General features: G+C 38.8%; 1 protein-coding gene across 1 annotated transcript in view; it reads left to right on the forward strand.

Annotated features, from left to right (window-relative positions):
• LOC124553251 (plasma membrane calcium-transporting ATPase 2-like) overlaps positions 1-11,221 on the forward strand; it is a 631,526-nt gene extending 620,305 nt beyond the window's left edge. The window contains exons 18-19 of the mRNA XM_047127138.1: positions 6,346-6,460; positions 10,591-11,221. Of these exons, the coding sequence (XP_046983094.1) occupies positions 6,346-6,460; positions 10,591-10,725 (250 nt within the window). The 3' untranslated portion in view covers positions 10,726-11,221. The remainder of the gene's footprint in view (positions 1-6,345; positions 6,461-10,590) is intronic.
• Positions 11,222-26,975: the final 15,754 nt, after the last annotated feature.

Genomic DNA, 26,975 nt, shown 5'->3' on the forward strand with positions numbered 1-26,975 from the left:
ACTATAATATTACTGTCATCAGCGAAGAGAATTTTTTCACCATGAGTTACACTACCGGGAAAGTCATTGATGTGTATCAGGAATAGTATTGGTCCTAATATGCTACCTTGCAGAACCCCTATATTAATGTATTTTGGTTCTGATAAGTGTTTTACTAAGTGTTTAGATGTATTTGAAGTAAGTGTTACCTCTACTCGTTGTACCCTATCTGATAGGTATGATCGAAACCAGTCATTAGCTACCCATCTTATTCCTAATGCTTCTAATTTATTTAATAGAACCTGATGGTCAACTGTATCAAAGGCCTTAGAAAGATCCAAAAATATGCCTGTGACACACTCATCTATATTAAGAGCATCAAGTACAACTTTTGTGAATTCTACTATGGCCGACTCTGTATTTTTGCTACTTCAGAAACCAAACTGTGATTTGCTTAAAGGATTGTATTTATTCAGGTAATTCATTAATCTGTCTTTCATAATTGCTTCTATTATTTTTGAGAATGGTGACAGCAGGGAAATGGGCAGGTAGTTTTCTATGTCTTCTGCATTACCTTTCTTAAGCAAAGGTACAACTCTTGCCTGTTTTAACTGCTCTGGAAGTGTCCCTGATGTGAAGGATTCATTTACTATATTTATTAAGGGGCCTTATATAATCTCTATGCATTGTTCTATTACATACATTGGTACTTCATCTAAGCCTATTGACTTTTTATTTTCTAGTTTTTGAACAGTTTTATTGACTGCATTCTCTGTGGTTGGAAGTAACGTCATTGTATTTAGTGCAACATTATTTACAGGTGTTATGTTTGTTTTGGGGAATTTTTGCTGTAACTTCTCTGCAATACTTGAAAAATACTCGTTTACATACTTTGCTAAGTTTTGTGGATCATTTATTACCTTATCTTCCTCCCTTAGCAGTACATTATTCTACATTTGTTTGCCTCTCCCCATTTCCTTTTTTAGAACATACGAGATTGCTTTGCTTTTATTCTCTGCATTATATATTATTTTGCCATTAAATGACTTTTTTGCAGCAATCAGCACCTTCCTGTAGATCTTTTTGTATCTATGATAGAAATTTAATAATTCTGGATCATTGCAACTCTTTTTCATGGAACTCTTAATACCTGCTGTTATCCATCTGCTTTTGTGTGATGTTGATATAGGCCTGCATACATTTGGAAATGCCTTTTCAAAGTTCAATTTAAATAATGCGGAGAACTTAGCGAATTTCTTATTCACATTGGTTTCCTTATACACTTCATCTAAACTTTGTTTTGCTAGTTCTTTTTTAAAAATCTTTTATTTTGATTTCTGATGGATGTCATTTGTAGGCTTGTAGTTTAGGGAATGATTCAATGCCTGATTTTACTGTTGTTATTTGACAGAGATGGTCTGATAGTCCGAGATTTTTTACAGTTACATCACATTCTTCCCTGTTCATTTTTGCGGCCACATGGTCAATTACTGATGAAGTCATTGTAGTAACCCTTGTTGCACTATTGACCAATAGGGACATGCCAAAACTTTGAAGGATATTTATGAGGGTGCTGCTGGATTAATTTATGAAATTAGTGTCGATGTTAATGTCCCCACACAGAATTATGCTGACCTTTGTACTTGGGACTTTATCTAGAATTTCTGTTAATTTATTGAAAAAAATGTCCACACTGCCACCGGGAGATCTATACACACACAGAATGATTAAGTTCTTGGTGATATCAAGCCCTGTTAATTCAATAGCTGATATTTCAAAGTGTTTGTCTCCACTTACTGTACTGAGGTCATGTCTTGAATTGAATTGTGTTCCTTTTCTGATATAAATGCATGATCTTCCACCCCTTGAAGCAATTCTGCAGTGAGAGTTTGCCATGTCATACAATGATAATAGTACATGTTGGATTTCTGTGTCTCTGCACCAGTGCTCAGCAACACAAACTACTGTGCAGTTCAAAGATTGGAGCTCAAACTCTAATAGTTGTATTTTATTTTTTATTGATTGCATATTTTGATGGAGGATTGTTAAGTCTGTGAAATGCCCCATGTTACTCTTTGCAATGGTTTGTTTTTCTTTGTGACATCTGGTATGTGTGATAGTTGAAGTGTTCAAATCAGTCTTGTGAGTGGTTGTTTCAGTATTTTTAAACTGCTGGAGGTACTCTTTAAGCAGGAGAACCTGTTGTCTGGATTTATCCTTAGAAAACCTACTTCTACCTATGACAACAGGTATTTGACCATGTGTGACATGAGATCCACCCCCTATACTTTCATGAATCAGCTGTACCAATCTTCCCTTCCCAGTCATGTTTAGGTGTAGGCCTTGCTTAGTGAAACTCCATAGTCCTGACGGGCACCAGAAAAACATTAGCAAAGTTGGCTGCCCTCAGAGCCATCCCTAACCCCACATTGATTTGCCTCACAGCTCCATCAAGGTGTGGTCGATCATGATGCCGGAACAGCTCAAAAAGTGTACTTTGGTGTCATGAGTCAGGAAAACTATCTTGTCCAGGTCACCATCTACATCATATGCCACATCCCTGTTCAAACTGTTTCCCGCCCCACCCACTATCACAGTCAGCTGTTTGTGTGTCTGTATTTGTGGATAATAGCATCTGCCAAAACTCAGTACACTTGATGAGAGATGGGTCGAAGAAGTGTTAAATTTGTGTGTGTTTTCTTTTCAGCCAGACTGTACTAGAAATAAATGTAAAGAAATGTAACTGTAATCTGTATGCCTCACCCACCTTTTATTAGGTTTGATTTACATTTGTTTTGTATAGACTTAAACTATTGATATTCTTCTTATTCACTGCCTCTCACTGATATGTGATGTTGCATTACTGCTACTGCAAATAAAGAACCTCCTTAAGAGCAGTGGTAAAAATAATGTCTTGGTATAAGAATTTGCACCCATATGCTGCAGTTTATTAAAATGACCTGTATAGCATTTAGTAACAATAAATAATAGGTATTTAGATTTTCAATGCTATTGCAAACATGAGTTTCCTGGCTTTTTAAGAACTCTTAATTTTTCTGTTTTAAACATCAGCTGATTCTTTACTATTGGTCATTCTCTGTGTGAACTGTTTTGGCCCTTGTTGGGAATTTGAATATCTGTGTTTAGTTTAAGACTAATCATTTATTTTGTGTTAGGGTTGGAATGGTTGTTTATCATTCAGTGTGATTGTAAGTGTCATTGATGAACTGTACTACTAGTGGATGAAAGTGACCTATTGTCAATTGTTAAGGGAGTGGTTGGAGTAAACCAAGAGGTCTGTGGAGCCATCATCAGGATAAAAGAGGGAGTGGTTGTGGAACACAAATGTACTACATGGGGATTAAACTAACAACTATTTCAAGGATTTTTCTTTCAGCAAATGAATGGGATATGTAAGCTTTTTTATTTACTTTCCTTTAATTTTGTGTAATTTGAAATAAATGCTTGAGTACAGGTACCAGCCTTAAGTTAGAATGAGTATGAATGACACATTTGGTATAACATTGCTTTTGATGCATTTTATCAAAATCCCTATAATGTTTTTACTGGTTGATGAATATCTGATGCTGATAATATGGGTAATATTAGTGATTGCAATTATCAAACCACTATCACAAATATTAATTTCTCTTTATCTCAGTAGATAATTATTGCATATCGTGCACTTGTTGTGCTGCATGGATCTATGGAGTCTTGGATAGATCCTCACAGAAGATGGGGACAATAGTCACTCCCAACCAGTTCCCAGAAGTTCCTAGGGAGAATCAGCAGCTTTTTAAAACCAAGCCACTGGGATCAGCAGCGATGACGGGATACTGACCATCAGGTAGCAGTTGCAGGGCCATGTATTGTCTAGACTGGCGCCAGTGTGGCACTAGTGGTCAAGACCGTATTGGACGTAGCCACAAAGTGTGAGGTCCCAGGGTCTGTCAAAAAGAGCCAGATTAGTGGACCATGTCATGCATCCGGCTGGAGCAGAATAAATTATTTTAAAAGTCGAATCACTTGCTCGAAGAGCACCTGGAATGTTGATTTTCACTGGTAACACTTTTCCTGGAAAAATATTGGGTCGCAGGCTGGTTGGGAGTTATTCTCTTGAGAAACCCAGTGACTGTTTAATGTTAAAATTTTTCTTCTCCCCATGTGGGGAAGGAAGTGGAACAGGCTGATGCCACTCCCTGTATAGTAAAGACATCTCTCTCTTGCAAAGCAGGAAGGAAGCCCACTAGATGTTCTAAAAAAATTGTAAATTTGAGTTCAGTCTACCATTTTCTAGAAATTTTGGATGTGGGAAAACAGCCCACTGAATGGTGTAAGTACACATCTGAGAAGTGGGACTGTGGAGTTCACTTTTCTCAAAACTGCATGCATGAAGGCACCTAATTGGATAACTTATAAAACATTTACTAGGCACAATGTTGGGTCACTGTTATAGAAAAATATCTCACTACCATGTCTTTAACAGAGCATTCTGATTGATAGTGTGTTCTTTTGCATGGGTTTTGTGCAGAGCAGAGAGGAAAGATTGAATTTTTGTTCTCTTTGGATAGAGAAATGGAAGCAGACAATGAGACCCGGAGACACTGAAAAGTGTATGTTCTTACATTTTAAGTATGGCAGAGGACACATGTGTTTTTCTAAAAGTCAGTCAATCACATTATGAGTGACGACTAGTGGCTGGCTAGAGACACTGCTTTATGCAGCACTTGCCACTCCAACTCATCAACTATGGTGAGGTTAGGTTGCAGCCCAGGAGAACTGGGGAGGAAAAGCAGTCAGGTGACTTTTGGTCCATAGCTTCTAAACTTGATCTGGTTCAGTAATATAACACTTGGTCGGAAATGTAAGAGCTCACCCATGATTGAGCATACTTTGTCATCCAAGGCTTTTAATTCAGTAGTTAGATGGAACCCCCTTTTAATACTAAATGTGATGCTTTTTATATGAACCAACACCTGGGACTAATTTACAAGGACCATTCTATTCATATCATTTAGTCTGTTGCACAACAGAATCATTTACGTATCTGAGTGAAACGTGGGGAGTGATCTTCTCTCAGTTGATCCGAGTAGTACAGATCATTCTTACAGCCAAAGAGGCTCAGTGGCTCAGCTGTAGTCTTACTAACTTGATGTTCTTTCTAGCCACATACAACAAAGAGGATATTTGAACATGTCACGCAAGGGAACATTTCCTGTATTGCTGGTTCTTTTTCTGTGTGTATCCCATGATTGATTATGAAGAGAAGTGGAAAATGAGCTCTAACCTGGAAATAAATCATTTCCATATAATGCATTTTATTCCTCTGTGGGTAAGAAATGTTCCTGAAAGTTTAGCCATACCTTTTTGTTACACCATGTATGTGGATACTGTCTGTAAAATGTGTTGCAGATAAAGTTTGTAAATAAGCAATAAATTAAAATGTCATGCCTGATGTTGAAGTTTTACTGCATGAACAGCAAAAATATAGTAAGTGGTAAATTTTTATTCTTTCATTTCCTTGCACAGGGAGAAAAGTTACAAAAAGTTTGAAATTGCATGTAAAGTTCTCAGAAGTCCCTAAGTGCTTTCATTCTCAAATACTGAATGAATACATTGTGAGTAATGTTCATGTTGTGAGCTATACTGTCTCAAGGTATATACACAGTTGCTAACTTTAATGCTTGAGTTGTTGGTTTAGATCTTTAATGTAAGATTATGCATCTTAATGATTAGCTTATGACAATATTTTAAAGTTTTAAATTCAGTCAGTAGTTACATGAAGTACCTAAAATCAAATTTTTGTTTCATCAGGAAATTGTTACGTAAGCAAGCAGCTACTGGAACCATGTGACGGTTTCACCCATTTAGTACTATAGTTCTGTACAGCCTATTTCAATTTGTCACCCAGGTAGACAACAAGAAAATTTTACCACAATTTTTCCATTTATGTCTATTTCTGGTTCCCATAAGTAATTTTTAACTTTTCAAAATTCTATAATGTGAGTTTTGATGAGAATAATACCTAAGCTCTTTGCTGCAGTAGGTCTGTTCATCTGCCATCTTTACTGTGCCATTAAGTTTGGGCCATTGAATAGAATGTTTCTATCATGAAAAAAAACTTTTACACTTGAGTTTAGTTTTGCTTCAAAGGTCCAGGTAATATGATCCCAGCTGTCTGTTATGAATCTCAGAATAGCACCCATTCTCTGTTATCATTTAAAATAGTTATTTATAGTATTTGAGGTTGTGAGAGGAACATTTACTATGCTTTGGTAATGCATCCAGAACCAGACTTCTAAGGCATGAAATATTAGGAGTACAGAAATCACTGCAGTTGATGAAAATAATAAACCAAATTTGCAGGCGGGTTCGTGACAGGCACGAAGCTCACCATAAGGTCCTTCCAAGCCCGAGTGAACCGATGCTTCCTCGGAGTCGGGTTTTGTGGCTTCGAGGGATTTCAAGAATACGCACTCAGGTAAGTTTTCTGTTGCAATTTTTGAAGAAGCTATTATTTCATCTCCTAACTCTGAGTACTGGAGAACCAGTCTCTCCCTCAAACCAAGTGAAGTGGCACAACGGTTAACAAATGGGACTCACATTTGGGAGGATGACAGTTCAAATCCACATCCGGCCATCCAGGTTCCTCGTGATTTCCTTAATTCACTTCAGCCAGATTCCAGGATGGGTCCTTTGAAAGGGCACGGTCTGTTTCCTTCTGCATCCATAAAACAATCAGAACTCGTGCTTTGCTCTAAGGACCACAATGTCGAAAGGATGCTGAACACTATTCTACCTTCTGTCTCGTAAATTTGTTTGTGTCTATCAGCAGTACTAAATATTTAACCTGTTGAAGTTTAGTACTAGCTAACTATTATAGCTCATAATGTATGTTAGTTACCTAAATATTTAGCCTCGCCAATAGGCACCCGTGAAAGTGTACAAAAATATATTACCTTTTGAAACTATTAGCTCCTTCTTCTAGGAGGTTGGGGAAGGTTTAAAAGGAAGGACAGCTCACTCTGGCCCCGGGATGACAAGTGACGCACCTGTTGTCTTTGATTTTTTGCAATCTTTGCAGTATATATTACAGGATCTCTTGTTGGTTATTTGGTGCACATTCTATTTGCCAGTGTACAGCAGCCCTCCACCTTGCTCCACTCTTTCTTCTCTTTAAACTCAAATATTCCTTACCTGTGGCATGTGCTCCATGTTCTTAAATCTGTGCATGTAACCAGCAATAAAGGAAACCAAGGCGACATTTTGAAAGGGGCTTAAATTTCATGCAGGAGACATAAACTTTTTATGACACTGTAATTCTGTCAGAGACAGCAACATACTTGGAACTTCAGTGGAATGGAATGAATAGTGCCTTGAAAAGACAATATAAGATGAAAATTAATAATGGAATGTAGTCAAATAAAGTCAAGAAATAATGAAAGGATGACATTAGAAAATGAGACACTAAACATAATCAATGTGTTTTGTTATTTGAGCTGCAAAATAATTGACAATGTTGGAATTAGACGAGATGTAAAATGCACACTGGCGATAGCAAGAAAATCATTTCTGAAAAATAAAAATTCGTTAACATCGAATATACATTTAAGTGTTAGAAATATTTTCTGAAGGTATTTATCTGGAGGGTAGCCACGTACAGAAGTGAAATGTGGATGACAAACAGTGCAGGCAAGAAGAGAAGATAAGCTTTTAAAATGTGGTGCTACAGGACACTGATGAGTATTACATCCATAGATGAAATAACTAATGAAGAGGAATTCATGAAAAAGAAGTTTGTGCCATTATTCATCTGAAAGAAGGGATAGTTTACAGGGTACATCCTGAGGCAACAAGAAATTGTGAATTTAACACTAGTGGAGGAAAATTGTTAAGTAAGACCAAGGGATGAATACTGCAAGCAAGTTAATTCCGGGGCAGCATACAGCAGCTGTGCAGCTATGAAGAGGCTTTTGTACACTGGATAGCCTGAAGTGAAGAGCTACAGCAAATCAGTCTTTGCACTGAAGAGCATGACAACCCAAGTGCAATTTTGTTGTATACACAATGGACAGCTTTGACATGGTCACATGAAAAACCAAAAAGGTAATTTTTGTTGCATAATTCTGTCAGGGTCTCCTTAGGAAGGTCATATAAGTCTTTTTCTGTTGAAAATATTTTATTGGAATCAATGTGAGAGGCATTTAACAAGGTCTGCTTGGACATTCACATTAGTAATCTTGCATTTTATTTTACTGTACACATGTAATTAAATAATTTGTGTATTGTTTCAGAGTTATTTGACAACTTAGAATTGCAGTAATAATTCAAAGCTTCACTCAGGTAAAATTTCACATACATAACATATGCCACTGATGGGGCATAATTTTCCCCACGGTGGAGTGCAGCTGTTTATGTAGTGTGGTCAGAGACGGATCTGACCTGTATTGGCTTGTCTGCTGCCCAGTTTCTCTAGATACTTCAAACAGGATGAAACCACAAAAGTGTTAGAACAACCTTGTAATAATAAGGATGGCAGCTTACTGTCTTATATTAAATATTTGGACATTGTGTTTGCATACAGGATTATTTTCACAGCTATAACATTTCAAATCTGAAAAATTAATCATATGTGAATAAACTGCTGTTAAACGCGTTTCAATATCTTGAACCATTCTGGAAATAACAGTGTGTTATCCGATTATCCATGTAAGTAATAGCAATGGTGAATGGAATATGTGTCTTATGACCCACATGTCAGACATATGAAATGTATCTAATGGGGCAAGAGAGGGAGGGGTCGAGGAGTAGCGAGGATAGGAGAGATGTCGGTGAGGGGCTACGAGGGGTAGAAGGTGGCTAGGTATATGGCCAGAGCTGACTCTATTCTGTGTTCTTGAGAGCAACATTACTCTTGCCTGTTTATTTTAATTTTTGAAAACAGAAATGGAGGATGCAGATCCTTGCCAAGTGTATCGCATCCATACCGAAACATACTGTCCGTGACATGAAGTACCAGATCTCAACCAGTAATATTTTGGAGGTTGTTCAAGGATATTTTCTGAGCATCCTGGAACAAGGGACTTGTGGTCCCCAGTGACTCAATAAAGAGTGATAATGTTATGATTTACTCACATTTTTACCCCAATTTCCATCATATCTGTGCAAATACCTTTACAACAGTGAGAAAAGCCTGTAATATTCAATCATTTTAACATCGAAGGATCTAGTTTCTTGTAGTCGCCTATTCACATATGGAAGTACTGTGATGTGGATGCTGTTGCTGTGGGAACAGTGCAGCACAACACTGCTGTTTGTAAGTATATATTATTTTTTGCTGTATCCCTTCGTGTGACAGTGGTGCACTGTGGCATGTATTATAAAGTTAATTTAGTGAGAGGGAAGTACAATATTTTATTTCACTTATCCTTTGTTCACCTTCACAACAGTTTTGTGATGGTCACAAGCTGTTGATAAGTCCTACATCCTGCAAGTGGATCTTGTAACTTTTATTTTTCCTAAAAATTAATTTAGTCCATTTTCATCTGCTACATTGAGTTATTAGGTTGAATTATAACATTTCAGTTTCCCCATGTGATAAAAAAATGTATTTATAGCATTATTGGTTGGGATGTGACAGATCACGAGGATGAATTACACAACTGTTTCTTCAAAAAGTAATTTCCATGGATATAGCTGAAATCCGTGGTACAAAAATGGCAAAATGAATTGACCAGTAGTGCACTGCAACAACTAAAGTAAAGATCAATACCAAATTAAATATTTTTTTTTCCTCTTAGAGCATTACACATAACATTCTGAGAACCCCTACAGGAAATACATAGTGGCCAACTCTTCATCAGTAAATCTCTCCATACTACTGTGCATCACAACAACTAACACAGCTGGAAAAAGAAACCCTAAACAGAACCAAGCAGACTTGAGGGTCTAGTGAAAAGTGGGAATTGCTGTGGGCAACAGTAACTTAATGGATCAGGTTTGTTCTAGACAAGACACACAGGATATTCTGTCAAGTGTTGCACTATTATCCAGATATTTTCAGTGCAATACAGACAGAGAGATAAATGGGGGTAAGGAGTCAAACGAGATCAAATTACTCTTGAGGTCACAGGTCCCTTGTATAAAAACACTTTAAAAATATCCCTGAACAATGTCCCAAATTTTATCAGCATAGTTACACAAAGTGAACAACATAATTGTTCATTTGTTTGTCTGACTCACGAGAGCGTCTCGTAGAAGTGTTGAACACTTGTAACTTTCTGGGACTTAGAGAAATACATCATACATATCAAAAGAAATATTTTGGAAAACTTAAGTAATTCTCTTCCGTGGCAGAAACTACAAATATTCTCCATCATCCAATGTATCTATGCAGTAGAGATGGGCAGATAACAGCTCGCACAGACACGGATAAGCAAGTATTATACTCCTGCCTGATTCGTTAATGGAGCAGCAAGTAACGTTGATGTGTGATACAATAAAATTTATGCTTTGGTATAAACCTCAAAATGGTTCACAGAATTTAGATCTAGAAGTATATGTAAAACCTCAACATTGCTGTAATTGGTGCATTTCCCCCCACATTTGCAGATCAGAGTGGTGAACGCTTTCCGCGAAGGAGTGGAGAAGCGCGTGAACCTGGAAGACCCCGCAATAATCGAGGCCCTGCAGAAGCACGCGACGTACTCGAGGCGACTGTCAGCCAGTTTCTCGGTGCCCACATAGGGGCGGCAGAATGGGGCATGAGCAACCGGCCAATTGTTGGCATGTGGGGCAACAGCAGCGTGGCTAGTGGTGCTCTGTGGGATGTGACCTCACAGTTCCACTGCAGGTGCTGTTGTCCTGTCACGATGATTTGTGCATCTCGTATGAGTGTTTCCCTATGGAGACCATTGTTGTCTGCTTCTCTGACTCTGCAAATGGATGACATTTGGATTTCACTAATGACAGACTCAGCTTCATTTATCACAGATCAGACACTCAGTGACAGTGAACAGTGTGCTACACAGGTTCAAATTATTAGATGTTTACTTTCTGTTATGGTAGTGAAAGTTGAGACAGCTGTTAACATTTGACTGATGAAGGTTCGGTGTTTGAGTTAGCAGCTTCAAACACAATGTATTTTGTACTCAGAAATACAAATGTGTGACAGCATATATTTTTATATAGTTAATATGCATAAATGTACAACTTTTATATAATTAAAGAGAAAATATGTTAAGCTAAAATCCTATATGTAGTATGATGCAAAATATATGAGTACATTTCTTTCTCCTGCCATGAAAGCTTCATATAAATCCCATAAATCAGAAAGTAGTCCAATTAAATCAGGTAACATTGAGGGAATTAGATTAGAAATTAGACACTAAAAATGGTGGATGAGTTTTGCTATTTGGACACCAAAATAACGGATGATGGCCAAAGTAGATAGCATATAAAATATAGACTAGCAATAGCAAGAAAAGCATTGCAGGAAAAACATAAATTTGCTTAATGACTAAAAGAAGGGATTAATGTGAAGGATGCATCCTGAGTCATTACAGAATTGTCAGTTTGGTAATGGAGAGAAAGGAGGGGAAGGGGGGGGGGGGGTGAAAATTACAGGAGGAGACTGAGGTATGAGTGCAGGTAAGCAGGTTTAAATGGATGTAGGTTGTAGTAGTTATACAGAACTAATGAGGCTTGCACATGATAGAATAGTGTGAAGAGCTACATCAAATCCGTCTTCAGACTGAAGGCCATGATAACAAGACATCAAGTGCTCTTCACAGTTAGACATCAGTCACAGGCATTCAATTGATGTGTTGTCATTTGCTTTTGAATAAAGCTGTTTGGCTTTTTATCCTAAATTTTCACTTACCAAAACTTGTTTCTGATTTAATAATACCCATCCTTTCAGCAGCAATATAAGATTGTTTGGTATATTTTGCTTCATTTCAAGCAGATCATTTTTACATATATTTATGCTGTCAGTTGTCAAATTCTCTCTCTCTCTCTTGTTTTTAAAAATGTAAGTTGTGCCCAATGTTGCTGCCAGTTATTGACAATCAGAACTATCTTTTTTATATAAAAAAACAAAGATGAGGTGACTTACCGAACAAAAGCGCTGGCAGGTCGATAGACACACAAACAAACACAAATATACACACAAAATTCAAGCTTTCGCAACAAACTGTTGCCTCATCAGGAAAGAGGGAAGGAGAGGGGAAGACGAAAGGAAGTGGGTTTTAAGGGAGAGGGTAAGGAGTCATTCCAATCCCGGGAGCGGAAAGACTTACCTTAGGGGGAAAAAAGGACAGGTATACACTCGCACACACGCACATATCCATCCACACATACAGACACAAGCAGACATATTGGTCTTTAAATATGTCTGCTTGTGTCTGTATGTGTGGATGGATATGTGCGTGTGTGCGAGTGTATACCTGTCCTTTTTTCCCCCTAAGGTAAGTCTTTCCGCTCCCGGGATTGGAATGACTCCTTACCCTCTCCCTTAAAACCCACTTCCTTTCGTCTTCCCCTCTCCTTCCCTCTTTCCTGATGAGGCAACAGTTTGTTGCGAAAGCTTGAATTTTGTGTGTATGTTTGTGTTTGTTTGTGTGTCTATCGACCTGCCAGCGCTTTTGTTCGGTAAGTCACCTCATCTTTGTTTTTATATATAATTTTTCCCACGTGGAATGTTTCCTTCCATTATATTGATATCATATATATATATATATATATATATATGTAAAAACAAAGATGAGGTGACTTACCGAACGAAAGCGCTGGCAGGTCGATAGACACACAAACAAACACAAACATACACACAAAATTCAAGCTTTAGCGACAAACTGTTGCCTCATCAGGAAAGAGGGAAGGAGAGGGAAAGACGAAAGGATGTGGGTTTTAAGGGAGAGGGTAAGGAGTCATTCTAATCCCGGGAGAGGAAAGACTTACCTTAGGGGGAAAAAAGGACAGGTATACACTCGCACACACACACATATCCATCCACTCATATACAGGCACAAACAGACATATTCCCACATGGAATGTTTCCCTCTATGTATATATATATATATATATATATATATATATATATCATCTTTGTTTTTATATATATATATAAACAAAGATGATGTGACTTACCCAATGAAAGTGCTGGCAGATCGACAGACACACAAACAAACACAAACATACACACAAAATTCAAGCTTTCGCAACAAACTGTTGCCTCATCAGGAAAGAGGGAAGGAGAGGGAAAGACGAAAGGAAGTGGGTTTTAAGGGAGACGGTAAGGAGTCATTCCAATCCCGGGAGCAGAAAGATTTACCTTAGGGGGAAAAAAGGACGGGTATACACTCGCACACACACACATATCCATCCACACATATACAGACACAAGCAGACATATTTAAAGACAAAGAGTTTGGGCAGAGATGTCAGTCGAGGCAGAAGTGCAGAGGCAAAGATGTTGTTGAATGACAGGTGAGGTATGAGTGGCGGCAACTTGAAATTAGCAGAGATTGAGGCCTGGTGGATAATGGGAAGAGAGGATATATTGAAGAGCAAGTTCCCATCTCCGGAGTTCGGATAGGTTGGTGTTAGTGGGAAGTATCCAGATAACCCGGACGGTGTAACACTGTGCCAAGATGTGCTGGCCGTGCACCAAGGCATGTTTAGCCACAGGGTGATCCTCATTACCAACAAACACTGTCTGCCTGTGTCCATTCATGCGAATGGACAGTTTGTTGCTGGTCATTCCCACATAGAATGCGTCACAGTGTAGGCAGGTCAGTTGGTAGATCACGTGGGTGCTTTCACACGTGGCTCTGCCTTTGATCGTGTACACCTTCCGGGTTACAGGACTTGAGTAGGTGGTGGTGGGAGGGTGCATGGGACAGGTTTTACACCGGGGGCTGTTACAAGGGTAGGAGCCAGAGGGTAGGGAAGGTGGTTTGGGGATTTCATAGGGATGAACTAAGAGGTTACGAAGGTTAGGTGGACGGCGGAAAGACACTCTTGGTGGAGTGGGGAGGATTTCATGAAGGATGGATCTCATTTCAGGGCAGGATTTGAGGAAGTCGTATCCCTGCTGGAGAACCACATTCATAATCTGATCCAGTCCCGGAAAGTATCCTGTCACAAGTGGGGCACTTTTGTGGTTCTTCTGTGGGAGCTTCTGGGTTTGAGAGGATGAGGAAGTGGCTCTGGTTATTTGCTTCTGTACCAGGTCGGGAGGGTAGTTGCGGGATGTGAAAGCTGTTGTCAGGTTGTTGGTGTAATGCTTCAGGGATTCTGGACTGGAGCAGATTCGTTTGCCACGAAGACCTAGGCTGTAGGGAAGGGACCGTTTGATGTGGAATGGGTGGCAGCTGTCGTAATGGAGATACTGTTGCTTGTTGGTGGGTTTGATGTGGACGGACGTGTGAAGCTGGCCATTGGACAGGTGGAGGTCAACATCAAGGAAAGTGGCATGGGATTTGGAGTAGGACCAGGTGAATCTGATGGAACCAAAGGAGTTGAGGTTGGAGAGGAAATTCTGGAGTTCTTCTTCACTGTGAGTCCAGATCATGAAGATGTCATCAATAAATCTGTACCAAACTTTGGGTTGGCAGGCCTGGGTAACCAAGAAGACTTCCTCTAAGCGACCCATGAAAAGGTTGGCGTACGAAGGGGCCATCCTGGTACCCATGGCTGTTCCCTTTAATTGTTGGTATGTCTGGCCTTCAAAAGTGAAGAAGTTGTGGGTCAGGATGAAGCTGGCTAAGGTAATGAGGAAAGGTTTTAGGTAGGGTGGCAGGTGATCGGCGTGAAAGGAAGTGCTCCATCGCAGCGAGGCCCTGGACGTGCGGGATATTTGTGTATAAGGAAGTGGCATCAATGGTTACAAGGATGGTTTCTGGGGGTAACGGATTGGGTAAGGATTCCAGGCGTTCGAGAAAGTGGTTGGTGTCTTTGATGAAGGATGGGAGTCTGCACATAATGGGTTGAAGGTGTTGATCTGCGTAGGCAGAGATACGTTCTGTGGGGGCTTGGTAACCAGCTACAATGGGGCGGCCGGGATGATTGGGTTTGTGAATTTAGAGGAAGAAGGTAGAAGGTAGGGGTGCGGGGTGTCGGTGGGGTCAGGAGGTTGATGGAGTCAGGTGAAAGGTTTTGTAGGGGGCCTAAGGTTCTGAGGATTCCTTGAAGCTCCGCCTGGACATCAGGAATGGGATTACCTTGGCAAACTTTGTATGTGGTGTTGTCTGAAAGCTGACGCAGTCGCTCAGCCACACACTCCCGACAATCAAGTACCACGGTCGTGGAACCCTTGTCCGCCGGAAGAATGATGATGGACTGGTCAGCCTTCAGATCATGGATAGCCTGGGCTTCAGCAGTGGTGATGTTGGGAGTAGGATTAAGGTTTTTAAGAAGGATTGAGAGGCAAGACTGGAAGTCAGAAATTCCTGGAAGGTTTGGAGAGGGTGATTTTGAGGAAGAGGAGGTGGGTCCCGCTGTGACAGAGGACGGAACTGTTCCAGGCAGGGTTCAATTTGGATAGTGTCTTGGGGAGTTGGATCATTAGGGGTAGGATTAGTATCATTTTTCTTCGTGGCAAAGTGATACTTCCAGCAGAGAGTACGAGTGTAGGACAGTAAATCTTTGACGAGGGCTGTTTGGTTGAATCTGGGAGTGGGGCTGAAGGTGAGGCCTTTGGATAGGACAGAGGTTTCGGATTGGGAGAGAGGTTTGGAGGAAAGGTTAACTAATGAATTAGGGTGTTGTGGTGCCAGATTGTGTTGATTGGAATTTTGAGGTTTTGGAGGGAGTGGAGCTGGAAGTGGGAGACTGAGTACTCACTGCTTGTTTTTGTATTCTGAAGACTTTTTCAACACCTGCAGCATTTCCCCAGAAGATTATGCCATAGGAGAGAACAGAATGAAAATATGCAAACTATGACAACAACATTATTTCTCTGTCCACTAACTGATGGAGAGCTCTTAGTGCAAAGCATGATGAGCTAAGTTTCTTGACCAGTTGATCAATTTGTTCTTTCCATCTTAGGTGACTGTCTATCTGAATACCTAGGAAATTTGTATGTGTGGTTTCATTAATTTTGTGATTGTTAACATGTATTTCAGGAACTTTATTTTTTTTTAATTTTTTGTCAGAAACTGTATCACATTGGTTTTGGAAAGATGTACGGTTATGCTATTCACAGTGAACCATTTGTGTACTTGAGTAGAAACTGTCATGGCTGTATCCTGCATTGTGGAGTTGGGTCCTTGTACGAGGATACTTGTATTTGGCAAACATTACTGTTTTTGTTCTGTTATTAATTGTGATTGGTAGATCATTAATGTCGATCAGGAAAATTAGTAGCCCAAAAATTGAGCCCTGCAGGACTCCACACTTTATATTTCCCCAGTCTGATTTTAATTCTGTACCGCTCCCCCTTAAGACAACCCTTTGATTCCTGTTCTGTAAGTATGATTCTATTCAAGTCAAAAATTTGTCTTTAATGCCAAAATGTAGAAGCTTTTTTAAGAGTATGTTGTTATCTACACAATCAAATGCCTTGACAAGGTACAAAATATCCCCACTCGATACTTTTTGTTATTTAATTCACCTAAAATTTCATCTTTTAGGCTAAATATAGCTCTCTTTATGGAGGAGCTCTTACGAAAGCCAAACTCTGTAGGACCCAGTGAGCCATTTTGTGTAGTGCGACTATAAATCTTATCATACACTATTCTCTCAAATACCTTTGAGAACACTTGCAGCAGAGAGATGGGCCAATAGTTGGATATTTCATGCCTTGTTCCACTTTTGTGGTTTGGCATCACCACTGCATGTTTTAATCTATCTGGGAACACACCAGTTTCCATAGATTGGTTGCACAAATAGCACAATATATAATTGATTAAGTCTGCACATGACTTTAAAATCCTACTTGATATACCATTGTTTCCACAGGAATCTGAGTTTTTGAGTAATTTTATGGTTTTTTCAATTTCTTTAGGAGTTGTACTTCTGAAATGAAGTGCTACTTTAGATGTTGTTTGCATGTGGTTAAGTAGTTCAACAGGTGCTGTGTGAGACTGTTTATTATGGTTCACTGTTTTTTCAGCTATATTGAGAAAAAAATTGTTGAAATCTGAGGCTGCAACTTTGTGGTTATTATTGTCAGGATTTATGTTCCTATTTGTCTTACTTTTTATGATGTGCCATATGGTTTGTATTTTATTGTTTGAGTTGCTAATTTTTTGTGCATAATGCAACTGTTTGGCCCTCTTGATTACACTTGTTAGAATTTTACAGTATTTCTTGTAATGTAACTTTACTGCTGGGTCTGTTCTAGTCCTCTGTTGTACATACAGATCTCTCTTTTTGTTACATGATATTTTTATGCCAGTAGTTAACCACTCTTTCCTTTTACTACAGGTTGGTTTGATTTTAGTCTTTCTTTGGGGGAAAGAAGCTTCAAAATGTTTAAGGAATAAGTTGAGGAAGGAGTTGAATTTCTCATTCACTGTATCAGCCTGGTATACTTCCTTCCATTGTTCATGGCATAAACTATTTCTGAATAAGCAAGTAGATTCAGCATTTATTGTTCTAACATGTTTAACTCGGCTATAATGACCATGTGCTGTTTTTCTGCTGGCAAGTTTTAAGGTTGTCATTTGACCATCGTGATCAGACAGACCATTTGTTACTGCCTGTGTCATCACTTCATTGTAATTTGTGGGATCTAGGAATGGATTATCAATCAGGGTCTTGCTGTGTCCATATACACTTGTTGGGAATGAGATCATGGGGAGCAGATTGAAGGTTAACAGTAGCGATTCTAATAGTTTCTGATTTGTCATTTTTTGTGAGTAAGTTTATGTTAAAGTCACCACTTGCAATTACATTACTATTGTTTCTATAAAGTTTAGTAAGAACTGTTTCTAGCTGAGAGAGAAATTTTTTAATGTTACCCATAGGTGCCCTGTAAACTGTTACTATGACCAGGAACAGTGTTTCAAGCTCTAATTTGACTGCACAACATTCAAAGTGATTTTCAACACAGTATTTAGATACATCTATAACTTGTGACCTAACAGTATTGTGTGTGTAAATTGCCACTCCACCTTGCCTTAAGTTGCGCCGACAGTAGGAAGAACCAATTTTGTAACTATTTAAATGTAGCTGATTAATTTCTGTAGCTTCCAAGTGATGTTCAGTTAAGCAGAGCACATCAGGAACAATTCTGTCTGTGTCAGCTGTTTCTTGCAGAGAAAGGAGCAGCTCTTCTTTTTTATTCAAAAGACTTCTTATATTTTGAAGAAATATTTTTAAGCAATATAGCATATCAATTGTATTTGTAACTGGTTCCTTAACGTTAGTTTTCTCACGAGTTAAATTATCAAAAGGTACAAGATTTACACTGTGCTGTCTTCTGTTCTTTAGCCTAAAAAAGGTCTTATTGGAGTGTTGACTATTACTGCAATGTGTTGCTGTGGGAAAAAAATCACTATTTTTCTTTTCTGTGGTTGGCGATGAAACACATTTTGTCATTACTGTTGAATTTGTAGTAAAACTACTGCCTGTGTTTCTTTCAATTAGTTTTTGTGCTAAGAAACTTTTCCCAAGACTGTTCAAATGAAGCCCATGTGAAGTATGGAATCTTAGATAAACACCACTTACATCTGGAATGTTTACATTTTTAAACTGTTTACATACGTTTGAAAGCTGTTCATTTGCAAGTTTGATCTCTCTGTTCACACAAAATGACTTATGTAAGTCATACCTATGTGAAATGTTTACATATATTACATTTGTGTGTCCTAGATAACACAAGCACCTCTTTAGTTCTTGGCAGGTTACTGATGTTTCATTACGGTACACGTCATTAGAGCCACCGAGTAGTACAATGAAATCCTTGGATGACAACTTACCAATTTCCTCTGAATGTATATATGTACATATATGAGAGAGAGATGCTCCAGGCTTGATGAATCCTGTTATCTTGACAGTTTCAGCAACTTCCTTTATACGAGAAGCAATCTCTTGTCCATGACTATCGGCAAGAATCACAAGCTTCCTCGGAATACTATAATGCGATTCATGTTGACGAATGGTTTTTGGAACATAAACAGCAGCATCACATGGAATTTGATGATCTCCCTGTTGAATTTCAGAAGCGGTAGTGCTTTCAGGAAGAGTCACTGCAGCATTTGATGATTGGGAATGTTCTGCATGAGCTTCAAAAGCACCATCGATACTGTTTACATCGAGCACTGAAGATCTGTTTGTTAGTGGGATATTTGTGGCCCTGCTTAGTATATCGGTAGGCCTACACATATTACACTTCCACGTTTTTGTAAGCTTCTCATTTCCTTTCAATGAGCAGTCCACTTTTGCGCATCGAAAGTGAAGTTTTGTTTCACATCTTACACAAGCTATACCACTTTTTGTGGTTTTCCCGCATTTTTTACAGTTGGTATCATATTTATTACTGCTGGTTCTAGTATCGTTATCAATTACATTATCACTGTCTGTTTTATACTCATATTGATTGTTATTGGTATATTTGTATTTCAAGGTGTGTACCTCTTCTAACAGCATAGCAATAATTTGGACTTTGCAGTCACTCTTCTGTAGTGCTTTGTCTAGGCCGTATTCATTACACCTTCTGCAACACCATAGTTTTCGTCTCGGATCTGCCTTTACGCATGCCAAATGGTGTACGGTTTTACAGTTGATGCAAATTATGCCCTTCACGGCACATGGTTTGCAGTAGCAAAGTCTTTGTATTGGCTCTCGTGATTCGTAAGATAAGGTACTAGCTCCATGTGCAGTTTCAGTATCATTCATTGTATTTTCATACATAAGAACAATGCTCCACACCCTACTTATTTATTTTCTGTAGCCATGTTTGTTTCACTTCCACTGGCAGTTTTGGTTGATTTGTTGATTTACTTTCATCTTCGCTTGTGGAATAAGTATTGCTTCCAGCACTCTACTGCTATCAAGTCTGTACCACTTCCCACATTTATGATCATCTCCAGCACTTAGTCCAGTAAACCTTCACTTGAAATGTACTACTCTTCACTTTTCTTTATGGGCTCACAACCTTTCTTCCAGTTTTCTTTTTGTTATGGAAATGATTTGTTTATCTATAGGTTTTAATAACATGTCCATTCGGAATGTCACATTAAGTTCAGAAACGCTTATCTTGACACTTGCTCAAATCAGCACTATAGGACTCAATGCAGGGTGGTATGGAGGATGTCATAATACATTATCCACATCTACATCTACATTTATACTCCGCAAACCACCAAATGGTGTGTGGCAGAGGGCACTTTACGTGCCACTGTCATTTCCTCCCTTTCCTGTTCCAGTCACATATGGTTCGCGGGAAGAAGGACTGCTGGAAAGCCTACGTGCATGCTGAGATCTCACTAATTTTACATTCGTGATCTCCTCAGGAAGCAATATATTTGATATTTGATACCTCATCCAGAAACACACCTTCTCGAAACCTGGACAGCAAGCTACACCACGATGCAGAGCGCCTCTCTTGCAGAGTCTGCCACTCGAGTTTGCTAAACATCTCCGTAATGCTATCATGCTTACCAAATAACCCTTTGAAGAAACGCGCCACTCTTCTTTCGATCTTCTCTATCTCCTCTGTCAACCCGACCTGGTATGGATCCCACACTGATGAGCAATACTCAAGTATAGGTTGAACGAGTGTTTTGTAAGCCACCTCCTTTGTTGATGGACAACATTTTCTAAGAACTCTCCCAATGAATCTCAACCTGGCAACCACCTTACCAACAATTAATTTTATATGATCAATCCACTTCAAATCGTTCCATACGCAACTCCCAGATATTTTACAGAAGTAACTGCTACCAGTACTTGTTCCGCTATCATATAATCATACAATAAAGGATCCTTCTTTCTATGTATTCACAATACATTACTTTGTCTATGTTAAGGGTCAGTTGCCACTCCCTGCACCAAGTGCCTATCAGCTGCAGATCTTCCTGCATTTCGCTGCAATTTTCTGTATACTACAGCATCATCCATGAAAAGCCGCATGGAACTTCCGACACTATCTACTAGGTCATTCATATATATTGTGAAAAGCAATGGTCCCGTAACATTCCCCTGAGGCATGCCAGAGGTATGATTGTGTTTGGTTAAAATATTGTATATTTCATGTTGTTGTGCTAATCCAGTGTTTTCTGGCCAGATTGACACCTTATGTAGGTATCTGGTACAAAACTGTCCTCCCTACCAGCATGGATGTTGATAATTCTACTTCCTTACTAAACAGGTTTTAACAGACCCTGTAGTGGATTATCAGTCCATTCTTACAACGCTGTGTGAAACATGTGAAAATACTTCTCATCCATATAGATAGTTTGATGACATTCATGTCTGTTCTATTGGATACTTTTTAAGTAAGGAATTAGTTACATGCTGATACTACTTTGTTCCTGATACTTTTCTATTATTTCCTGTCTACTTCCACCTGAATCCTAGAATACAAAGAATTTCACAAGGTGAGTTTATACTTTCTTCTGAATGTTTCAAACCCAGTAATTTGTTGTAGATTTAGTCCAAAGTGGGTGTACTTTTATCTGTAAAGTAGAAATTATTCTCCACACAGTGAATGATTTGCTGATTAAAATGATCTAAACTGGCCTTCCATGATCTTCCAGGCCATCCCTTATGAGGGTTTGAAAACGTTGGGGTTTCACCACCTGTCTGTACCCTTTCGAGTTCTCTCTTGATTCACCAGACAGAAGTAAGTGGTACAATATTTGTTTCGACTACTCATTGTACTGTGGATGTTTGTTTCAATGGAGCACCAAGCACAGCTTCTTTCTTCACAAACTGGTAGACTTCACACTTCATGGGTTTGACTATCAAGAAGTTTGCCATTTAACTCACTTTGTACTGATGGTATCTTCAATGTCCGGTGTTTTTTCCCAGAGAATTTACTAGCCAAGCACATCAACTGACATAATGTCAATACATCCAACACTGACAATCGACTGAGTAGGGACTATTGCAGAACTTGTTTTTGGTATTCGAGTATGTTTCCATGAACTGTATTGCACAACTTGTTTTTAGTATCCAAGTATGTTTGCATGAACTGTATTTGCTGTTGGCAACAGTAATGCCCACTTTAGTCTCTGCCCTCAAGCTTACTGTTTGCTTCTGTCTTGTATCTTCTTAGTGTTAGGTGTGGGTTAAAAGTGATACACAGCAGTACGGATGGGTTTGTTGATGAAGAGTTGAGGGTACAGGAGAGCAGCATGACTGCACTATGGTTAGCTGTTCCCACTGCAAGGGCAACCACATGACGCTACTTTTGCACCTGTCTGAGAGTTGTTGCACTGTTTTTTCTTTTGTGCTGATTGTTTTCATGGTTGCATATTACAGGATATTTTACTGTTGTGAAGGTATTTTCACAAAAGTAAAGGTAATCACAGTAAGAAATTGGGTACTTCATGATTACTTTCTTACTCTGCAATGAGCCACCAGACAGCAGGTCCTGTATGTGCTTAACAAACTCTGAAATTTTGCTTAACAAACTCCAAATTTTTTTTGGAGTGGTTGGGTTCACCACATACATGTGATATGTAGGCAGACAGAACTGCCACTCTGTGAGGCACTCCCTTTCATATTATGAGTTACTAAATGACACAATGAACTGGACTTCAGCCTATTTGTATTTATATGTTTTATTTATCTTGTGGATCACATATTGTACAGAAAGAACACATGATATAAGACAAGTCATTTTTCATTAAGAAATATACAGTTTCAGAACATGGTTCTCTCCAAAAAAAAAAAATACACAGTGGGAATGGAAACAGAAAAATTGCTCATTGACATATGTAGTAACACAGAGAGTGTACAAACAAATGAATATGAGCAACTTAGAAATATGCAGGTAATGTACTGTTACTCAAAAATTTGCTCAATGATGAATCTAGTAACACACGGGGTACGCAAACAGTGAATATGAGCAACTAAGAAATATGTAGGCAAATAGACTGCTGCTCAAGAATTTACACAAATATTCGCTGAAATACAGAAATAATGAAAATGACCACTGGAAATACAGTGGAAGGAGAATAACATTTAAAAATATATGAAACATGAAATTAACCATTGAGAATGCACAGACAGTGACATTTACAACTAATAAAAAGGGGAACATACATAAAAAGTATCAATAAAATTTGAGAAGTGTAACTGAAACATACTTGTATACTTTAGAATTATAGGTTACTATTTTGCCTCCAAATGTTCTACACTAAATCACAGTATTTACCAAAGAAAGCAGAAGTTTCATGTTTGGCAACACAGCTGACATTTAGTTTTTAATACTTAATTAACACTTTTTTGATTTTTCATTTCCAGGAATTCTTGCAATGAATAAAAGTAATGCTTTGTTAAAAAGTCTTTCGTTTGTTTTTAAATACTGGATCTAGAGCAAGTTTTATTTACTCTGTAATCTTATTCTGTAATATGACACCAAGGTGAATTATAGTTTTTTGGTATGATGTAGTCCTTGAAAAGATTTGGTGAATATTTGATTGTCATCTGGTATAATATATGTGTGTATATCCTCAATTTGGATTAATTTTCCGGGTCTTATCAGACATTACCTAGTGGATAGGATTGTATATTGTATGCACAGACATGGGATATTTAAAACATGAAGTTTTATGAATTGAAATTTACAGGGCTCCATCTTTTTGAGACCATAAGTTATCCTCAGTGCCCTTTTTTGGTAGTTTAAATGTTTGTTCTGTGAGTTGATCATTCCATATTGGAGGAAGGTGTTGAACTGTGCATGGTACATTTGCGTTACTGTGGATTTACTTATAGTAGATTTCACTATTCCTAGTCCATAGCACAATGATGAGAGTTTCTTTCATAAGTTGTTTATATGTGTATCCCATTTGAAATTCTGTTGAACTTATAGATCCAAAAATTTTGTTCCATTTACATGTTCAATTACATCATTATTTAAATTTACTTGGATAGTTTCTTAGCAGGATGAGGGAATTAAATGGAAGTTGATACATACAATTTTTTCCCTATTAACTGTTAGGCAATTTTTGTTAAACCACTCAGACAGTCTTTATATAGTTGTTGTAGTTGTGGTCTTCAGTCCTGAGACTGGTTTGATGCAGCTCTCCATGCTACTCTATCCTGTGCAAGCTCCTTCATCTCCCAGTACCTACTGCAGCCTACATCCTTCTGGATCTGCTTAGTGTATTTATCTCTTGGTCTCCCTCTACTATTTTTACCCTCCACACTGCCTTCCAATACTAAATTGGTGATCCCTTGATGCCTCAGAACATGTCCTACCAAACGATCCCTTCTTCTGGTCAAGTTGTGCCACAAACTTCTCTTCTCCCCAATCCTATTCAATACCTCCTCATTAGTTATGTGATCTACCCATTTAATCTTCAGCATTCTTCTGTAGCACCACATTTCGAAAGCTTCTATTCTCTTCTTGTCCATACTGTTAATCGACCATGTTTCACTTCCATACATGACTACACTCCATACAAATACTTTCAGAAACGACTTCCTGACACTTAAATCTATACTCGATGTTAACAAATTTCTCTTCTTCAGAAACGCTTTCCTTGCCATTGCCAGTCTACATTTTATATCCTCTCTACTTTGACTATCATCAGTTATTTTGCTCCCCAAATAGCAAAACTCCTTTACTACTTTAAGTGTCTCATTTCCTAATCTAATACCCTCAGCATCATCCGACTTGATTCGACAACATTCCATTACCCTCGTTTTGCTTTTGTTGATGTTCATCTTATATCCTCCTTTCAAGACACTGTCCATTCCATTCAACTGCTCTTCCAAGTCCTTTGCTGTCTCTGACAAAATTACAATGTCATCGGCAAACCTCAAAGTTTTTATTTCTTCTCCATGGATTTTAATACCTACTCTAAATTTTTCTTTTGTTTCCTTCACTGCTTGCTCACTATATAGATTGAATAACATTGGGGAGAGGCTACAACACTGTCTCACTCCCTTCCCAGCCACTGCTTCCCTTTCATGCCCCTCAACTCTTATAACTGCCATTTGGTTTCTATACAAATTGCAAATAGCCTTTCGCTCCCTATATTTTACGCCTGCTACCTTCAGAATTTGAAAGAGAGTATTCCAGTCAACATTGTCAAAAGCTTTCTCTAAGTCTACAAATGCTAGAAACGTAGGTAGCTTCTAAGATAAGTTGTAGGGTCAGTATTGTCTCACGTGTTCCAATATTTCTATGGAATCCAAACTGATCGTCCCCTAGGTCGGCTTCTACTAGTTTTTCCATTCGTCTGTAAAGAATTCGCGTTAGTATTTTGCAGCCGTGACTTATTAAACTGATAGTTCGGTAATTTTCACATCTGTCAACACCTGCTTTCTTTGGGATTGGAATTATTATATTCTTCTTGATGTCTGAGGGTATTTCACCTGTCTCATATATCTTGCTCACCAGATGGTAGAGTTTTGTCAGGACTGGCTCTCCCAAGGCCGTCAGTAGTTCTAATGGAATGTTGTCTACTCCTGGGGCCTTGTTTCTACTCAGGTCTTTCAGTGCTCTGTCAAACACTACACACAGTAACATATCTCCCATTTCATCTTCATCTACATCCTCTTCCATTTCCATAATATTGTCCTCAAGTACATTGCCCTTGTATAGGCCCTCTATATACTCCCTCCACCTTTCTGCTCTCCCTTCTTTGCTTAGAACTGGGTTTCCATCTGAGATCTTAATATTCATACAAGTGGTTCTCTTTTCTCCAAAGGTCTCTTTAATTTTCCTGTAGGCAGTATCTATCTTACCCCTAGTGAGATAAACCTCTACATCCTTATATTTATCCTCTAGCCATCCCTGCTGTATTCACCTGACCAAAAGTCTTGTTGCTCCTGCCACCGAACTTCACTAATTCCCACTATATATAACTTGAACCTATCCATTTCCATTTTTAAATTTTCTAACCTACCTGCCCGATTAAGGGATCTGACATTCCACACTTCTATCCGTAGAATGCCAGTTTTCTTTCTCCTGATAATGATGTCCTCTTGAGTAGTCCCCGCCCGGAGATCCGAATGGGGGGCTATTTTACCTTCAGAATATTTTACCCAAGAGGATGCCATCATCATTAACCATACAGTAAAGCTGCATGCCCTCGGGAAAAATTATGGCTGTAGTTTCCCCTTGCTTTCAACTGTTCGCAGTACCAGCACAGCAAGGCTGTTTTGGTTAGTGTTACAAGGCCAGATCAGTCAATCATCCAGACTGTTGCCCCTGCAACTACTGAAAAGGCTGCTGCCCCTCTTCAGGAACCACACGTTTGTCTGGCCTCTCAACAGATACCCCTCCGTTGTGGTTGCACCTACGGTACGGCTATCTGTATCACTGAGGCACGCAAGCCTCCCCACCAATGGCAAGGTCCATGGTTCATTAGGGGGGGGGGGGGGGGTCATTTCATAGAGTTACTACATATTGAATGAAGGTCTTCTGATCCAGTCAACACTATGCTTGTATCATCAGGAAACAGGATATTCTCGTGAGTTCACAGAGCCCTGAGGAACTTTATTGATCTTTCATCAGAGAGGAAAACCCTATTATTGATTCTGTGCTGTACATTAATACTGAATTGAAGTGATACCTTCTGTCTGTGGTTCTGTAAGTAAAATCATTGCCAGCTACATGCCACACCTATTGTTCCTCTTTACCAAGCAGTATTTTATGATCTATTACAGCAATAGCTTAAGAGAGATCTAATAAGATACCTGTAGTTATATTGACTGATTTTAATGTATTTGTGATTGTAATTTTATTTATCGTGTAGCTCACACATTGTGTGCAGAGAAGCACACAATGTTATAGGGCAAGTCAAAAATGGAGATGAGATGATGCCTGGTTAAAATGATTGTGACAGTGATCTTATAATGTACAAATA

Source organism: Schistocerca americana, chromosome 11 (assembly GCF_021461395.2).
Source record: "Schistocerca americana isolate TAMUIC-IGC-003095 chromosome 11, iqSchAmer2.1, whole genome shotgun sequence".
Lineage (NCBI taxonomy): Eukaryota > Metazoa > Arthropoda > Insecta > Orthoptera > Acrididae > Schistocerca > Schistocerca americana.